The sequence below is a fragment of the Oxyura jamaicensis genome, chromosome 6 (genome assembly GCF_011077185.1).
Source record: "Oxyura jamaicensis isolate SHBP4307 breed ruddy duck chromosome 6, BPBGC_Ojam_1.0, whole genome shotgun sequence".
Lineage (NCBI taxonomy): Eukaryota > Metazoa > Chordata > Aves > Anseriformes > Anatidae > Oxyura > Oxyura jamaicensis.
In genome coordinates, this window is record NC_048898.1 from 11,655,602 (window position 1) to 11,673,189 (window position 17,588).

Sequence of the window (17,588 nt, forward strand, 5' to 3'; positions counted from 1 at the left end):
GTATCAGACCAGCACTTCACTACAGTTGAACATAACACTATTTGACAAATAAGAGACAAGTTCCTTGGAAGACCTGAACTGTTCCAGGAGCCTGAGCCCAGTTCAGGAGGAACCCTGAGGACACGTGCTGTAAAGGGAGGTGAGTGACCTCAGCAGCAGTGGTCTGGAAGGACAGTTCCAAGATTTGCTACAGTGTGCTGAGGGGAAAACCAATTCAATTGCTTTTTAATAATATAGTGTAAAGCTGAGCAGAAAACATGCAGAAAAGCATCCATGAACTGGCTTCCTTTGCAACAGATGATTCTGCTTGAGAAACGTATTTAGTGTAAGGGCAAATTTAATGGATAAACACATTCAGAAATCAGAAATCAGCTATTTTAAAATGTTCTTCTGCCCCTGTCTCCGAAGTGTTACACAGGGCTCTCACTCCTGCAGGTGGGCATCACAGTTGTAAAGAAACCGCCAGGACAGCATGTGCATTTCCTCAGTTTGTATGATTACTTCCACTTCTCCAGCAGCCTCAGAGCAGACATTGTCACAGTTGTCACACATTGTCACACTAACGATCTGCAAACTGGGAGACATGACCAAGGCTGAACCAGGAACTTGTGGCGAACTTGGGATTGGAGGTCTAGCTCCACACACCACCTCATGTCATACATTAACACTTAGCAGTCAACACCTATGAACTCTCAAGACAAACAGTTAACATTTAATTAAGACCCTGCTCAAAATCAATCACATTATCATTTTGCACATAATGCTATTTTTGCTCCAAGTCAAACCTACTTCAAACACCTTCCCAACTGAGAAGAGCTCAGAGGCTCATCGGGAGTTCCTAACGATGCTTTCTGAACACAAGGCACCGCAAAAAGTTACTGCCTCCCACAGTGCTGCCACACTCAAACCAGCAGGACTTTTACCTGCCCAAAAGAGGTTTTTCTGCAGTCTTAAAAAGGAACACATAATGAAAAGAACACTTTTTTTTTTTTTTTTTTTTTTTTTCAACCCTAAAGATGCTGTGTTTTCCAGTATTCCTGCTTTCCCCGCCCTAGGGAAAGAAACACCCCAAACCCCTTCCTCTTCTCTCACTTCTTCTCTAGCCCCATTTGCTGCATTTACAGGATTCAAAGCTCTTCAGCACATTCCAGTTGTAGGCTGCATAAATAAATATAAGGGTAAAAACTTTGGGCAGCTTGGACCACTGCCAGCTTGCCTGGGTAACTGGACTTTTTGTGGAGCTGGAAGGGTGTTTTTTAAAAGGAGGGAAGAGAAAAAGCACAGCCTAAGAATCTTGGCTCAGCCTGAACGTATTTCCTCCTAGCTCTGGCTAAACATCAGCACGAACGGCAGGACGGACAGAGGAGTCTATGTAAAGCCAGGGAGGGAGCCTGCCGTGCTCTCCACCAGGACTACGACAGAGCGTGGAGGGTTTGAAACCATGCTTTTCATCTGGGCGCTGGCGTTTATTGTAGTCCTGCAGGAGCGGGATCTTTTAGGTGAGTGATTCCAAGCTTCTCAAGCAGAAAACCATGGCACAGTAAAAGTCTTTGCGTTGGGTGGGTGGGGGAGATACGGAATTGCCACCACTGTGGGTTTTATATGAAGGTGACACAGCTTTGTGTCAGAATTCTGTGGGAATATTGTTTTTTAACAGAAAAAAAACCTCCAATGTTGTGCTGCTCTGGGCTTGAGGAGGCATACTGCACCGTTAGAGGTTTTTCTCTACTCATGGGAGACTATCACTGTATTTTGAGAAAATTACAGCCACATTCATGTGCTGCATCCAGTGCCCTGCCACTCCATAATTACTGCTTTGGAGCCTTAATAACATGCACACTAATCCACTCAGAAATGAGATCAAAGTTCAAGGTGAATAGAGAAACATTTTCCTTTCTACAAACCCTTCCTTATAGAGCTGCTGTTAACCGTACTGTATTTTTTTCTCTGCTGCTTTGTATTACTTATTCCTGCGATTTTTGAGACAAATAACACCTTCTTCAAATACCTTAGGAGTAACAAGTATAAACAGACAACTTCTGATAAACTGGCATCTACATTTTACTTTCATTAACAGCAGGTCTGGCACTAGACTAACCTGTAATCACATTGCAGCTGGTGGTGTGACTGAAAGCTATTCTGTTTAGCTAGTTCAAGGTTTATAGTCCCTGTGTTACCACAAACCTGGCTACACAGCCTGTTTGTATTATGTGTTTTCTGCTAGCTGAGGCCTCAAATCATTTTCCCTCTGCTCAGACTTCTTGACAACATACAATGTTTGTATTTCATGGCAGGGTAGTGAGTTTCCATTACAATCAAAACATTTCCCAAAAAACTGTTAGTCCCTTTTCCCCAAAGTCCCAGTCACCCTTCCTTGCCCGGTTTCTTTCCCACGCAACTGGTTTTATAACATTTAACAGTGATGAACTGAACTATCAGTCCCAGCAAGGGCACTCTGACTTGTTTTCACCCCATGAAAACTGCTGGAAAAGTGGTTTTGTTTATTCCCAAAAAATGTAATTTGGTCTAAGCTGAAATCATTAGCAAACTCAGGTAAAACTTAGCCAAATAAAACAGTATTTGAATATCAACTGCGGTGGAGACAACTACCCAGTGTTATGCCAGGTGGTAGCTACTCAGTTAAGGAATAATTTTCACTGTCTCAGCAGAGTATTTTGTGTAAGATGGAAAAGATTCAAAAGAGTTTTTTTTTTTTTTTTTTTTTTTTTTTTTTTTTTTTTAAGAATAAGAAAAAAGAACCCCATCTCAGAACAGCTCTTGCCAAAGAGAGGCAGAAAGGGGATATTTTCTTGGGAGGTGGGAATCTACGGTCCATGCTGGCCCTGGACCATTTTCTTCAAGTCACACTGAGGAAGGATTTGAACTTGTGTCTGTCACAGCCAGGTGAATATCCTGGCTGGCTGACAGGCTTAAAAAAGGCCTCCCTTTTCTCCCTTTGCTACCTTTGAGATGGGAATCTGACTTTTGATTTCCGTACAGATCCTTCCCCTGACCGCTCTCCACCACCCCCATGATTCATCCATTGTTTTTTTCTGTTCTGTTTGGCAACAGTTCCTCTCAAATATGCTTTGAGGATGGCTAAAGTAGAGTTTATGTTTTAATTCAGCCATTAGCAGAAACAATTTCATATTCACAGAGCTCAGACTTCAAACAACTCAAGATGAAGGGCTAGCATGGGTTCCCTTTTGGATTAATCACACACTCCGAGTTAATGGCTGCAGCTTTTCATTCCTTGCCGCTGTTGGTAGGTTAGTTTGTGGGGTGCCGCTGCTGCTCAAACATAGCATTTAACATAGCCAGAGGCACTGGACCATTCGATACCTGCCCCATTTAAACATATTTGCATTCTTACAAAAGCTCTGGGCAAATTGTTGTGAGGGTGCAACACTCCAACAGCACAGTGTCTCCCATGTGTTTATGCATGGTGGAGAGGTGACCCGGAGTCCTTGGGTAAACAATTATTTGACAGACAGGTAAACATGCTCGGACCCATGACGTGCTCCATTTAGATGAGCAAACCAAATACTGAGCATGCTACTGGGGAGAGCAACAAGAGAGCTTGAGGGGAGGCACTGCTGCTCAATACTCCACACTGTGGTGTGATTTGTTTTTAAACAGCAGAAATTCATTTGGTTTTAACTCTAAGTAAACCAAATAAGATAACGTTTTTTCTTCATTCAGCTAACATAGTATGACTTTTCAGAACATCTGGGATCTTCTGGAGTGAAAAGGGCTATTGTGATGGAGATATGCAGTAATCTGAGGTAAACTATTGACTAGAACCTTCAGAGAAAAAAAAAATACACCTTCAGAACAGCCTATTTTTTTCCCAGAATTGACTGCTTGCTTTCTCATAGCAAGTATTTTGGCTCCAAGAGATTAAACTACTGTATTTTATAATCAAATCCACAGTAAAACTTATGAGAGGTACCATCTGAAATCAGACTTGGACTTAGATGTATCTATATATATTAATAAACCACTGATAGTTTAACCTACACCCCACATCACTTGTATTTTCTGTACTTACAGAAAACTACAGCCATTACCATCTCCAGTTCAAAGATAAGTCTTTGTAAACACCCATCTCTGATCTCCAACAAGAAAGAAGAGAAAGTTTGTCACAATAAAGCGTGCCCAGATGTCAATGTGTTTCTTGAGAACACGAGGCACCTGAATATAGGGGTTCAGTGTAGAAGTGAGTCCTTATACAGATTTTACATATCTGTAAAACCCTATGTTTTGTTATATTTAGTTATAAAGGTATTTATTGAGTTATCTGGTCTCCATGTGTAAAGCAAAGGTTATTATCAAACTCCAAGGAAGCCAGGGGTCTGGAAATACAGGACTCCTGCTGTTCATCTGCACCAGCTGTATTTATAAATCCAGCTGATCTGCTCTGTGTGAGACAGCTGTTGGCCTTGGCCACAAATGCTGGGATCTGGTATGCTTGTGTTATCTATCACTATTCTACTTCCTGAGCTGCTGCAGTACACGTGAACTGTTTGCCACAGGAGAACACAGCTTTGGTCGTATTCCTAGGATTTTTTATTTTTTTTTTAAAGTATTAGGACAAAACTACAAGGATTGTCTTTCATTGTACTATCGTATTTCTTTCTACTGCCATAACTTACTCATATGTAAACTACACAGCCACAGAGCTGACTAACAAGTTGCAGGCTCACCTCACACCTCGCTCCCCATGATCATAGCTCCTATTACTACACACAGACCAAAAGCCACATCCTCGTACATTTGAAGAACTCTTTATCCCCAGATACCAATGGTCATCTTGAAATTTATGGTAGCAGCAAATATTCACATATCTCACCTACTCCATTCTCAAACAGGACTTAAGCTCACTCATTCTACATAACTTACATTCTTAACATATGCTTCAGCACAGCTCCTCTTCTTCCTGAAACAGCTCGTACTCTTCTCCATACACAGGTATCTCCTATATGGCTGCTAGCTATTCACATCTAACACTTCCTATTAATTTCAAAAACAAACATATATACGTACATAAATAATGCATAATAAAGGCAGACTTTTGTTTGCAACCCAAAACATTGGGGTATCATCTCCTGTGCCACAGGATGAATTAGAGTAACCTACCTGCAAATTACATAGGCTCATTTTTCTTTTCACTCTGACTTCCTGTAGTCATTTTCCATTGCAGCAGTAAGCACAAGAAGATATTCCCTGGCTGCTTGTTCAAAAGATCAGCATGTTGGAAACATATTCCAAAACAGCATGGGAACTTTTCATTATCTTCCTTCCTTTAAATAAAAATATACAAAACTTAAGTGTTTCTTACAATCACTAGTACAGTAACACAGAAGTAAAGTAGTTTTTCAAGTAGTACTTTTGCTTCTGGCAAACAGCCATAGCTATTTTGCTGTGCCTGAAACAAAGAGCATACACTGGTAGCACACGGTTATCCATGGCTTTGTATACTCTCTGTCAGTCTCCACTGCAGCGCCAGTGAGAGCTGAAGATCCCATGTGAAATGAGAATCACAATAGCAAAAACTCATCCTAAGGAAATAGTTTCATGCAGAAATACATGGCAGCCATCTCCTAACCAGCTATGATTTCTTCCAGTTCCACCTCTCACTTTGAGTATTTCACACACGTAATTGAGGAACGTTAGGACCAGAAGAAGTCACAACATAACACTTCACATGTAAGTTGATGGGCAGACAGGTTAGAAAAGTGGTAGGCTAATATCCCGACCATCATCACCAATGCAATATATTCCACAATGCATGGTATTTCCTTTTTGGTACTTTTCTTTCAGGGACAAAAGAATTAATTTCAACCATGACTGATCTAGGATCTGAACTAACATTCATAGTGGCATATTCTGTATCTTGATAAACAGAGTATAAACCTGCAAGTTTGGAATCTGACTTTTGATATGGCTATTCGGTTTCCAAATTCAATATTAAAAATAATTATTTTCATGGAAAAGACTTATTGCAGAATTTTCCATTATTATAAGAGGCTCATGAATATTTAATACCAGAAGAATCCCTTGGATTTTGTACCATGGTTGGATTCTTCCCAAGACTCGGTACTCAGAAAGAGGTTTAAGTACACAGGTATATAGTGAACGCATAGATTACAGCTTAATCCCTAATCAGGCATTGAAACTTTGCACATTGTTGAAAAGATTAAAACAAACAAACAAACAAACAAAAAAACAATAATCCATTCCAGATGAGCTTTCTACTTTCAATTGCCTGTCCAATATTCAATGCCTACCTTCCATCTCCTATTATAGATATTCCCCAAGCTTGCACTATATGGAATTTTCAGTGTGGTTCTGCCTTAAAGCTACAGCCTAATAAAGGTGTGTGTACATATATACACATACAAACACACATTTTTGTATGTATATATAAGCAAAGAAACTAAATCCTACAGTTGCCTCCACGGTGAAGCATAGCAACGTACCACAGAATATAAGAAGCTAAGAATTTTTTTTACATATTATGTTTTTTGAAGTCTTTATTGCAGTCACTGAAGACAACACACCCTTAATTTTTAAGCATGTAGTTTAAACTGTAGGAAGGGCCTCAAAAGTGTCTAAATGACAGCTAAGCATTAGGCAGTGTTTTAGGATCACAACCTTTACGATCTTCTATGTCCAGTTACAGATAAGCTCCCAAGCATGTAAGAGCTTGAAGACTATCAGCATTTCCAATACAACACTTTCTATCCAGATCAATTAATCTTTGGCACACTAACAATAAAATTTAATGCAGATTATATTATGTATAATACAACTTAAAACGAATTTGGGCACATTGGCGGTAATGAAACCACTAAGTGGCACAGCAAGTTAACCCACTACTTCCAGATCTAATTAAGGGTTGACATAATTGGAATTAGTCCCCCAATTAAATATGACTTGTGCTAAAATGGACTTGGGTCTGACAGCACCACGTACTGATAGATATTTGCAACTGAACTTTTCCGGTACTCAGCTATAAGTTATATTCACCATTTTTATAAACTGATTTTTTGAACTAACACTTTAAATTTATATACACACTTGAAAGTTGAGTCCAATGCTATATTTAGATAAGGAATAATTTAAGCAAGGATCAGCAAATCCCTTCAGAGGTCCATTGTATTCTTCACCAACTAGTTATGTGGTACACCAAATGTACTCAAATTTATGATTTTTTTTTACTGTTGGAACATAAATCCATTACTATCACCTTCATTTTCTTAAAAACTATCTCACCACTTCATGATATATGCTACAGAAATGAAATGATACTGCTAAACCTAAGGTAGTAAAAACATGAACAGAGACCATAGTATGTTTTCTTCAACAGTTAAAAATATTCTTTTTATTTGCTTTCATCTATCACATGATTTCAGGTTTCTTATTTGCCATCTGGTTCCTATTTCAGTCTCATTTGTCTTTCATTTGGCTTGTGGTCCGCTTTGTTTTACATCTCCCTCCCTACTGAGCACAACATGAACTCTCAGTTAACTTTCAAAACCACACTGGTCATTGCATGATGCAGAAGGGATTTTATAGAATTTAAGACCAAAAGGGAACATTATGATCACTTAGCCTGACCTCCTCTGTAACACAGCCCAAAGAACCCAACCCAGTAATTTCTACAGCAAGCCTGCAACTTTGGTTTGACCTCTAATGCATCATTAGGAAGGATACTTAGTACAAGTAATGCAGAAGGCACTTCAATTGCTAAACTGGTTCATTGGCTTTTAAAAACGTGCATCTTAGCCTGAATCATCTTGTTCTAGCTTTCAACCATGTAAAGTTTATGTATTTATTTATTTTCCTATCAGGTGTCTTTGTGATGCAGGTATGGGGACACGAGTTTTCTTATATGTAGCGCTAACAGTCTGGGACTGGATAAAGGGGAGCACAAAAGCTATCCTGTAATAACTTTTATTAGTAAGGTGAAAGTTAACATCACCCTCTGAATCTTGACACTAACCTCAACAAGATGTGCATATTTCTATATATTTGCATAATATATGGACAAACAGACACATCTGTATACCTAGATAGATCTATAAAACAAATAATAAACCTATTCAGCCTTTGTATACACACTTTTGTATTTACTGGAAGAACAGGTATATGTGTATATCTAGAATTCAGATACTGGCAGGTAACTATTATATGAAAAAGTTCACACACACAAGAAGAAATGACACAGCCACTTCACTTCCTTCCAACCAATAGGAGACTTCTTGCATAAGAAGATCCTGCTTAAACTTCTAGACATGAAAGCAGTTCTTTCATCTACTGGTACCCTTAAATGTAACTCGGAGATTCTCAATTTCTCTGCTCCATCTGCTGGTTTCTGACTGTATGACAATGCAGGGCAGTAGAACTACCCAGCTTCTATGGGCACCATTAACCTAGCACAGAGGACTTAATCAGAGGAGAAAAGCCACAAGGCATGTCAACGTTTCTAGATGATGGGTAGCATAAATAACATAAAAACGTAATCCTTGTTGTATAAAAGTAGAAGTCGTTTTGCTATCTTGGATGAGTGAGCCCTTATTCTGGATGTAAAATAGCCACGTATGTATTAAGTAGCGTGGACTTGAAGAATTGAATGAAGCGTATCACTTGCAGGAAGCATCAAGTGGGAACTTCCAGATGAGGACTTAACTGAAAGGTAACATTCTCTTTAAAATACTGAAATATTACAACAAATATCTGTCCAAAGTAATCCATTAAGTTTCAAAAGATATATTCAGGGCATGGAAATATGTCTCCTAGAAAATAGCCTGAAATCCCGTTTGTTCTATAAGCATGCACACTTGCTTAAGCTTCCAGAAATTGAAATAACCACACATGTTAAATATGTATTTTATACAGCATACAAAGAAAGTTTACCTTTAAAAGCTTTTAGCTTTAAAAATGACCATAAAAGTTTTGTTGGGTTGCACACGTGCTTTGACACATAGGCAAGGAAGAAGTCTAATTTATGTTTTTAAAATGTTTCTTCAGCAGCAAGAGGGTAAGGAAAAGGATGTATCCTAACCAGCCATTACTGATTTGTTTACATGGCCTGCAGCCTTCCATTCTTTGCTCCTTTTACAAGATGACTGCTATTATTATATTGGTAAAGATGCTGCCAGAGGTGGTCAGCGCCAAAGTCAGACCGTGTCATTTTCCTTCACCAACTGCAATACAGAGAAGGGCAACACTCATAAGCAGCATGTGATTCTCTTTGAGCACATGACAATTGTTGCTTTGGATGAACTGCCTGACCATAGTGACCCAGTTGCATGCCATATTTACAAGGGACCGGATGTGTCCTGTGAACAGCCCATCCCAGAGATAAAGGCTGCGGGTTAACAAGGTAATAATCAGGTTTCTAGCAGCCAAAGCCTCAGGCCAAAGCTATGAAAACAGAATAAAAGTAGAAACTACCCTGACCAAAGCAGTGGCTGCCCAGCCAGTGGCAGCAATCACCCCCACCCCCCCTCCCAAAGCACCCTGTTCTGGTGCGGCAGTGAGGGGGCAACCACAGGTACTGGGGCGCCTCAGCTCCTGTGTGAGAGTCACTGACCAGCCATGGAGACGCAGGCCCTGGCTGACAGGCTGTCTTCTGGGTCAGCCCCCACAGAGCTCCATGTCATGAAAACTGGGAACTAGAAACATTTCGGTTTCAAAGCAGACGTCCTCCTAGCTCTTATCACTCACTAACAACTGCTGTCAGATCTTTCCTGAGACACAGAGACCTAGACCGTCTGTCAGATTTTTTTCAGTCACAGCATTGGTTCTGGGGTTCTGCTAAGATGCCCTTATCAAACCAGAACGAGACACTTCCTCCTCCTTCACCAAGCCCATTACAACTTATAAATTTAGCAGCAATGCACCCTCGCTGCCAGAAAGCTGTCTCTTTCTGCACCGGAGGAGAGGAACAAACCACACAAAAGAACCAAGCACTACCAAGACCTGCATTTCATGGCAGCTTCTTCCCTGAGTTCTCTAGGGGTGCACACATACACAAAACTGTACAGTGTTTTGCAAACCTCACTGTGCGATGCAACAGCCTTAAACTGGCTTTATATACCTGTCCCAACATGCCCTGCTTTGAATATATCAGTCATCCATCGTACTGAACCTCTCCTTCTACGTACACCTGCTCAGAGTAGCAGTCAGGCCTCACAGCATGATGCTGTGGTATGTGCAGAACAGAAAACTCTTTCGCACAAAAGGGCTAAGCTAAGGCAAGGAATAAAGTGACATTTGGGGTAAGATCATCATATTGTTTCTGCTTCGAAGAGTCGCTTATAAGATTTAAGGTCCTGTGTCAGGAAAAAGGTAAAAGAAGTCCCTGCATAGTGCCAACAGGCATGCCCACCATGCCAGTTTGGAAAGGTCAGAGAGCCTCTGGCTCAGAGTCCGGTTCAGGCAGGACAAACAGTGACTTCTGCTTCTCCAAAGGCAGAGCTCTGGGTTTTCTTTTAAGGACCAGCATGATACAAGATGCACGGTCAGTGAAAGAGAAGTGGTCAACGCTGACTCATGCTAGCCAACAGTGACACATGTATTTTCAATTTCTAGGAAATGGACAAAAGTAAACAAGCCTGGCATGTAACTTAGGGCCGGCCACAAACTCCTTAAACAAATGCATACAACCAGTTCTGGCCTTCACCCAAACTTCCTACTCAACCCTGTGATTCATGGTCCAATCTTGGACACGATGGGCAGCAGTTCAGCATAAGGCCATCAGGCTTGATACTGAGAGCTAAGACTGGGAATATTGGAAAGGCAGAAATTGTATTAACCTCCGACAGTAAAACAGAGCTTATCTTGTTATTATCCTATTACTAGGACAGGGTTTGTATAGAAAGACTGGCCATTGCTTTGTAACATCCAATTCTGACATAAAATATCAGCATTCCCATATCATTCCAACTGCGATGGAAAAAAAACCACACAAGTAAGTAAAATTTCCTAGAAACAGCATGGTTCACTTGACTACTAAGTTATGAAGTAACAACACTCCAAAAACACAAAAAAGGAAAAAAAAAAAAAAAAGAAAAAAAAAGGCAACTGCAATGCAGGTATCTTTGAACTACGTGACATATTTCAAGTCTTTTCTAAGTATTAAACGAACAGATTACGTCTTTGGGTTTTTGTCCTAACAGCACCACCTCCTGGTGAATGCAAAACCAAACAAAAAGCAACAATAAAAAATCTTGCTACAAATAAGCAATCAAAAATTCTCTCTAAAATTCTGCCAAACAAGTTTTTAAGTAATAGCACATGTAGTACATAAAGTCACACTTTACTCCTCTCCTCCTCCCTGCCCTCAAGGATTCCAGCCCACCGTACACCTCTCATCCTATCAGACTGCAATGGCTACAATCCTTACAAACGTGTTTGCCATCATGTGATACCTACATCCAAAATTCTTGGCACAGACTTGCAGTGAAGTCCTGCATCAGATCCAAATCACGGCTCTCACAAAACACTACCACAGACAGTACTAGTTGTTCCTCTTATGTTTCTAAGTGTTCATTATAACACAAACTCACAGTTTCCTCAGTTTTTCTCCATCACAAGTAAATAACAGAATGAGTTACTGCTGCCTTCACATTGTTACAGTCTCTTAAGAGCTCATGTAAGAATAGGACTTAACTTTAACAACATCATGCAAGATATGCTATCACTCTAGTGGGTTTTAAAATACTCTGTCACTGTTCCATATGTATTAAAATCCAAAAGTTACTGAATGTTGCACAAAAGCTAAGAAGAGAAATTGGCTCCATTAAAGCACCAGCAGATACTGCCCTTTTATGGTGTACGACAGCAGAATTAGATGTTCAAAGAGCAACAAGTCGAGTACTGAGAGATAAACACAGGTAACTGTAAGAGACGTGTGATTTTGTATACAGCATTGCAAATAAGTGATTTGGTCAGCAAATGACACTAGCTGTACACACATTTATTGTTTCCCCTCGCATTGTAAAATTAGACTGTTACAGGCAGGCTTCTGTCACAACGGAATCACCAGCTTGGACCCATTCTGGACATAAGTGGACAAACTCAGCTGCTCATCAAAGTTTTACCATGCCAGTTGCTTCTGAAGATAGTCTAAGAGGAACTAATATGTGAGATCTTCCCAACACTTAGGGTTTATACTTGTAGAGACAGAGTTGAGTCTACAAACTTACCATATACAAGAAAGAAAAACAGGTTGTGTAAAACAAAGGCAACAAACAAATAAAAGGTCAAATGAAAACAGGTTGTTCCAAACATCTTTGACAATGCATGTATCACCATGAGACATTCACAGCAGTTGGGTACACCTGTATTTACTGGGCAATTTCTACCTAGTACAGAACACATTTTCTTTAATAAGCAATGCTCTTTAGCATGCCAAATACAACTACAGAAGTCAGAAAGCTAAGCACTGTTATTAAAAAGCCCCAGTTAGTTTAACTGTGGCTGTTTTTCCAGCTGCTGCAGAACCTGTCAATGTGTTACCTGGAACTTTGGGAAGAGGAAGCTGGTGTCACGAACATGATACAATCCATGAACGCTTGGATATTATTGAAGAGGTAAGAGCTACTGCACTGGTTCCTGAACTATATTAGACCTCTACCTCAGCCTTTTGACAAAAGAAAATACAGAGGAACTATGTTGCTAGCCACTGACCCTTCTTGTTTCTGTAAGACAAGATTCAAGACAAGATGGGAATTTTGCAGATGACTAAGCTTCACAAAGGAGTTTCTGCTCATTCCTGTAGACACTTAGAACAATAAATGAACTGTCACTGGGATTGCAGGAAAGCTGAAATGTTTACATGTTTTTCCCCAGCATCTTAAACATCCACAAGATATACGTCCAGTACTAACTATTCCCAGCTGGGTAGCTGCCAAATCACATTCTGTTGGTTCTCAGATGGCCATGTTAACTTCCTGCAGCTCTAGTCTTAACCCATCAGCTCCTCTCATCCTCCCCAAAGATTCGTCTTGTGTATATGATGGTGGCTGAGAAATAAGAAAGAATTAAAACTAAATTCATACAAAGCTCCTTCTAAGAAGTCAAATTATGGGTGACAGAGGTGCTACAACTTAAGACTTGCAAAACCGAATTCTAGTACTTCGTGCCACTAGAGGACAGTATAACGTAAGAAATACTTAAAACTGCAATGCACAATATAAATTAAATTAGCTATTAGTAGTATGGGACAGTAGATTTGCTTTTGCACTAACACATTTGGTAAGATTCTTTCCACTTGACCCTCTTCTCCGTTTGCCTCCCTTGTTTTCATTAGAAAGTAATAAAAACAGTGGAGCATCTAGAATCAGAAGTCAAATCACTCCTCAATATCATCAGTGAGACCACATCAAATATCCCCATTGCTCCAGGAACCCCACTTATGGACATTTTTGATGGTAAGTATCTAGTGGGATATAACCTTAAGTCGACAACACTTGCATGTGCTATTGCCAAATATCTCATCCTTTTTCCAAACCAGATAGGAAGAAATTTATTCACTCTATTCAGCGCAGCTAAGGCCTCAGCTGAAATACTGGGTCCCGTTTTGGACACTGTGTTACAGCCACCACTAAAGAGAAGAGAAGAAAATTTATTAATAAACCAACTAGCCAAGGAGCTAGATACATAAGGTGCACAGAGAGGTTGATAAGTTGGGGATATTTGGTCCACAGGAGATTGAAGTAGCCCACTGGAATAACGCCGCTGCAAAGATGAAAGCTGTATTTTTTTTCACCACTACAAAAGTGAATAAAATCAAAAACAATGCACCAAAATGCATTCCAGCAAAACAACACAAAAGTTTCTTGCAAGACCAATGAACCTCTGGAATTACATGGCTGTAGTTTCCCCAGCACTGGAAACATTAAAGAAGCATGTAGGAAGGAACAGGTATGTAGTTCAGGATCCCTTAGAACAGCAGGATGGACTAGGGAATGGCAAGGCCGCAAGGCTTGAGTTTAATCGTCCTGTGATTCTTTAGTTTCACGTGTGACATAAATGAAACAACTAAAAAGGCAACAAAAAACAAAAAGTTAGTGGAAATATTATAGTTTTGGTATCTTAAATCTACTTGCCGCTAATGCGAAACATGCTCTTAGATAAACATTTTGGGAATAAATTAAACAAGAACAAATTACTTGGATATCTATCCTGCACATCATCTTATAACGCTATGTCCTCTTCAGTCCTTGCCTATCAATAGTTCATTTAACAAGGTGAGACACACTGCTGGTGGAGAACAAACCTCTTGTGGAAAGACTTGAACATCCTGCAGTGATGCTCCTGAAGTCAGTTTTGTCAGTTTTTTAATATAGCTGTACTTTTATGTATATACACAAATGCATAGTACAGAGCACTTCTGTGATATAAGGTAGGCAGAAAGAAGACAGTAGTAGAATTTTATGTTGGTTTTTAGTTCTTCTTGCAGTTGGCTGTACAGATCTGGGCACCATAACTGTAGAGAAGATGGAATTTCTATGTCCTCATTGACTTTGTTATTCATTGAATTTTCCAGAACTCTGTAAGGGGCAGTTAATAGGTAACAATTAAGTTATGCCCCTGCAGTGATCACTGATTTTAAAAAAGTATCTTCGTATCATTTATTTTAAAAAAGTATCCCAGTAAAGCATTACAGTGGATTTAGAATGCAAATCCTAAGTCAACTTCTGCATATTTACAGCACATCTACAGTAAGTACCACTCAGATAGAAGTTGCATTAACTGCCAACTGGTCCAAGGATTGCAGAGCTGTAGCACCTTCCTTCTATGGTTTGATGAATCAAACTGAGATTCCTCACTGTAAAGTAACAGTATTATATTTTCAATTATGTTTGCCTGGAAAGATTGATCCTGATCTTATAACCAAGAATAATTACATCAAATCTTCTTTACACAGATGCCAGCTGAACACATCAGACACAGAAGACAGATGAATGCAACAGTATGGTTGTTATAGACAGTTGCACTTTTGTTCATTTAAAAAGCTTTCTTGTGTTTCCAAAATTTGAGCAGAGATGAACAGTTCTGAGCAGTAGTTATCCTTCTGTGTTTTTGTGCTTTTTAATAAAAAGGTGTTTGCTTTTAGACATTGTTTCAAAGCTTTGTATTTTAAAACTGCATTTCAAATACAGCATTGTCAGTAAGAAAACAAGATGAGATGGGATCCTGAACTAAACCACAGCTAACAAACTTCCCTTAATTCAAAATGATATTCCTTCCCTGGCAAAGTACAAATCAATGAAGAAACATTTTCAGCTGCAATGTCCTCTCAAGACACAGATTGTCTGACAAGGTAGAGCACATATAGTGGTCTGGCTTTGGACATAATCACATTACTGCCATTGATTGAAATAAGAGTTCTGGTTGCACATCCTAGACAGAATTTGTAGTTAAAACACACAGCCAACTTATTCTGATGGCTTTACACTCCTCCACCTCCTGTGGTGACAATGCAATCCCAAATTAATTCCAACATCCATCTCCCTCCTCGTCTCAGGGAGGAAGAGGAAAAAATAGAAAGGAATTCACTGATATTTTATCTTCAAGACACAGACAATCAACATGAAAATTAAAAAATACAGCAAAAGGTAGGGCAGCTGAAGAGTTTCAGAAAAAAAAGTATACATTTGATTTCCTTCAAAGAAGGATGTTTCAAGCCCCTCTCTATTTACCTGTTCATATCACATAATCTTTGCTCCCCACTATTTTTTTTTTTTCTTTTAACTCTATGTATTGTTTCAAACTTACATTCACAAGATCTGAATTCTTCCATGACAAACAAAAACAAAACTTCTAGGAAAAAAGGCCTGTGTGACCTTTACAGAATGGGGTGTGTGGGGGCATGTGTGTGTAATAAGAGGAGGAGTTTGCACATTCTTGATTAATAAGTAACCTCTTTTCACTGACCTAACTCTATGCCTCTTCACCCTCGTAATTTTTTTTTTAATCAATATTTCTATTTTGAGACTGGCAAGCTGAAGATGTCATTCATCCTAGCAAAGAACAAAAAAATCTAAGTTCCAGGAGTCAGAGAAGAGATTCCAACACGCACAACAAAAATACTAAGAAACAGCTATAAATTACACATATCATGAACAGAAAATTGCTCAGCGAACAGGTCAGTCAAGTCCTGAACTTCTGTCAGCAGACAATTTCTGAATAGTTCTGTCCATACAAACAGAAAATGTCTATGGAAAACTAAAGTTCTTAAAGCAAGTCCTCACTCCAATGTAGATCAGCATGAACAACAGAAAACATAGTCTGCAACATTAGAAGATAGACAGCTTTAATTTTATAATCTCTTTTTAGATACATATATTTAAGGCACAATCCAAAACCTTACGAACATTAACTACAGCGTTTACTATTGTCAATTTTGCTGCTTCCTTGTGACAGTTGCTCTAGTGAGAATGAAATGTGGAACACGTCTTCCTTAAAAACAGAAAATCAAGCCAAGAAAACAGAACTCACCAAAACATCTGTACAACAGTCTTAGACAAAAAACCTGAAGGCTGTTCTCTCCATGTATCACTGTTAGTACAAAACCACCCCTGCATATAATATAACTGGCAATAAAATGGCACATAATGTTTATACAAAAATAAAACAACCTTAAATCGTACAACTGTGAATTTTGTTCCAGAAAACAAACACATTATTTCAGCAAAATAATATAAGCAGAAAAATAACCTGTCACTCATAAATTGAAATTGTAGAGGGTACTATAAAGAATCCTGAGCAGATGGTACATAAGCTTTTTTTTTTTTTTTTTTTTTTTTTTGCATTTATTACCTACCATTGTTTATTTGGAGAGAAGAGAGATGCAATATTATCTTTAAAAATGTAATTGCTTTAAGAGAAACAACTCATATTACATCTACTTGGTGGAAAAAAGATACTTTGAAGCTAAAAAGCAGCTTTTTTTTTTTTTTAAAAAAAAAAAATAAAAGCTCCATGTTCCATTTAGTCATTTCCACCGCACAACTTGAGTAGGATTTTCCGGTAGTCTCCTGAAGTATCACCCTGGAAACAAACCCAGAAAAAGAAAAGTTGATGGCTTGTTCTCTGCTTTCTTCTTTTGGTATTGGGGTCGGGAGGGGATGAAAGAGAGGAAGATGAGGTCTAAGCATCTTAAATGCTAAGCTAACAACTAAAAGAGAGAAAACCTGGGCTGAGATAAGAGTTAAACTCTTATTAAAAAAAAAGATACACAGTAAAATCTGTTCTTTCAATAACTAGAATGGAAGTGTCCACGGGAGAATATATTCCTTCAACAAACTGAATTTGGTATACAGGGTCAACTGCCTATTCTGGAAAAAAATCAATAGAAATCTTTTATTGAAAAGCTGTCTTCAGCAACAGGTACAGAAAATATAGGAATAAAGAATAAATATAGGAATAAAGAGTAAGGAATAAATATTTTTAAAGTCATTTTCCTTGGACTCAACATAGATACTTTTTCAAGGGGCAGCAAATGAACGTTCACGCTTTATTATGTTCAAACACTTAAAGTGATGCTCTGGCTTCAAAAGATCCATTGG

At 38.9% G+C, this 17,588-nt stretch overlaps 2 protein-coding genes across 4 annotated transcripts in view; one reads left to right on the forward strand and one right to left on the reverse strand.

Moving 5' to 3' along the window:
* Positions 1–1,065: 1,065 nt before the first annotated feature.
* On the forward strand, positions 1,066–15,134 carry PLAC9 (placenta associated 9). Of its 3 annotated transcripts, none has more exons than XM_035330692.1 (5): positions 1,066–1,220; positions 1,325–1,499; positions 12,505–12,605; positions 13,325–13,445; positions 14,729–14,938. In XM_035330692.1, the coding sequence occupies exons 2-5, from the start codon at positions 1,442–1,444 to the stop codon at positions 14,740–14,742; spliced, it is 294 nt and encodes a 97-aa protein (XP_035186583.1). In that variant the 5' UTR covers positions 1,066–1,220; positions 1,325–1,441; the 3' UTR covers positions 14,743–14,938. The 3 variants fall into 3 exon arrangements, with proteins under 3 accessions (XP_035186583.1, XP_035186585.1, XP_035186584.1); XM_035330694.1 differs by lacking the exon at positions 14,729–14,938 and adding an exon at positions 14,945–15,134 and having other exon boundaries at positions 1,067–1,220; XM_035330693.1 differs by having other exon boundaries at positions 1,095–1,499.
* Positions 15,135–16,316: 1,182 nt separating this feature from the next.
* ANXA11 (annexin A11) overlaps positions 16,317–17,588 on the reverse strand; it is a 26,915-nt gene continuing 25,643 nt past the window's right edge. Inside the window, exon 15 of the mRNA XM_035330688.1 lies at positions 16,317–17,070. Coding sequence (XP_035186579.1) covers positions 17,011–17,070 — 60 coding nt within the window. The 3' untranslated portion in view covers positions 16,317–17,010. The remainder of the gene's footprint in view (positions 17,071–17,588) is intronic.

Coding starts and splice junctions, on each gene's coding strand:
- PLAC9 (XM_035330692.1), top strand. CDS start 1,442: ATGCTTTTCATCTGGGCGCTGGCGTTTATTGTAGTCCTGCAGGAGCGG. Junction 1,500..12,504: donor GCAGGAGCGGGATCTTTTAG/GTGAGTGATTCC, acceptor CTGTTTTTCCAG/CTGCTGCAGAACCTGTCAAT. Junction 12,606..13,324: donor GCTTGGATATTATTGAAGAG/GTAAGAGCTACT, acceptor TGTTTTCATTAG/AAAGTAATAAAAACAGTGGA.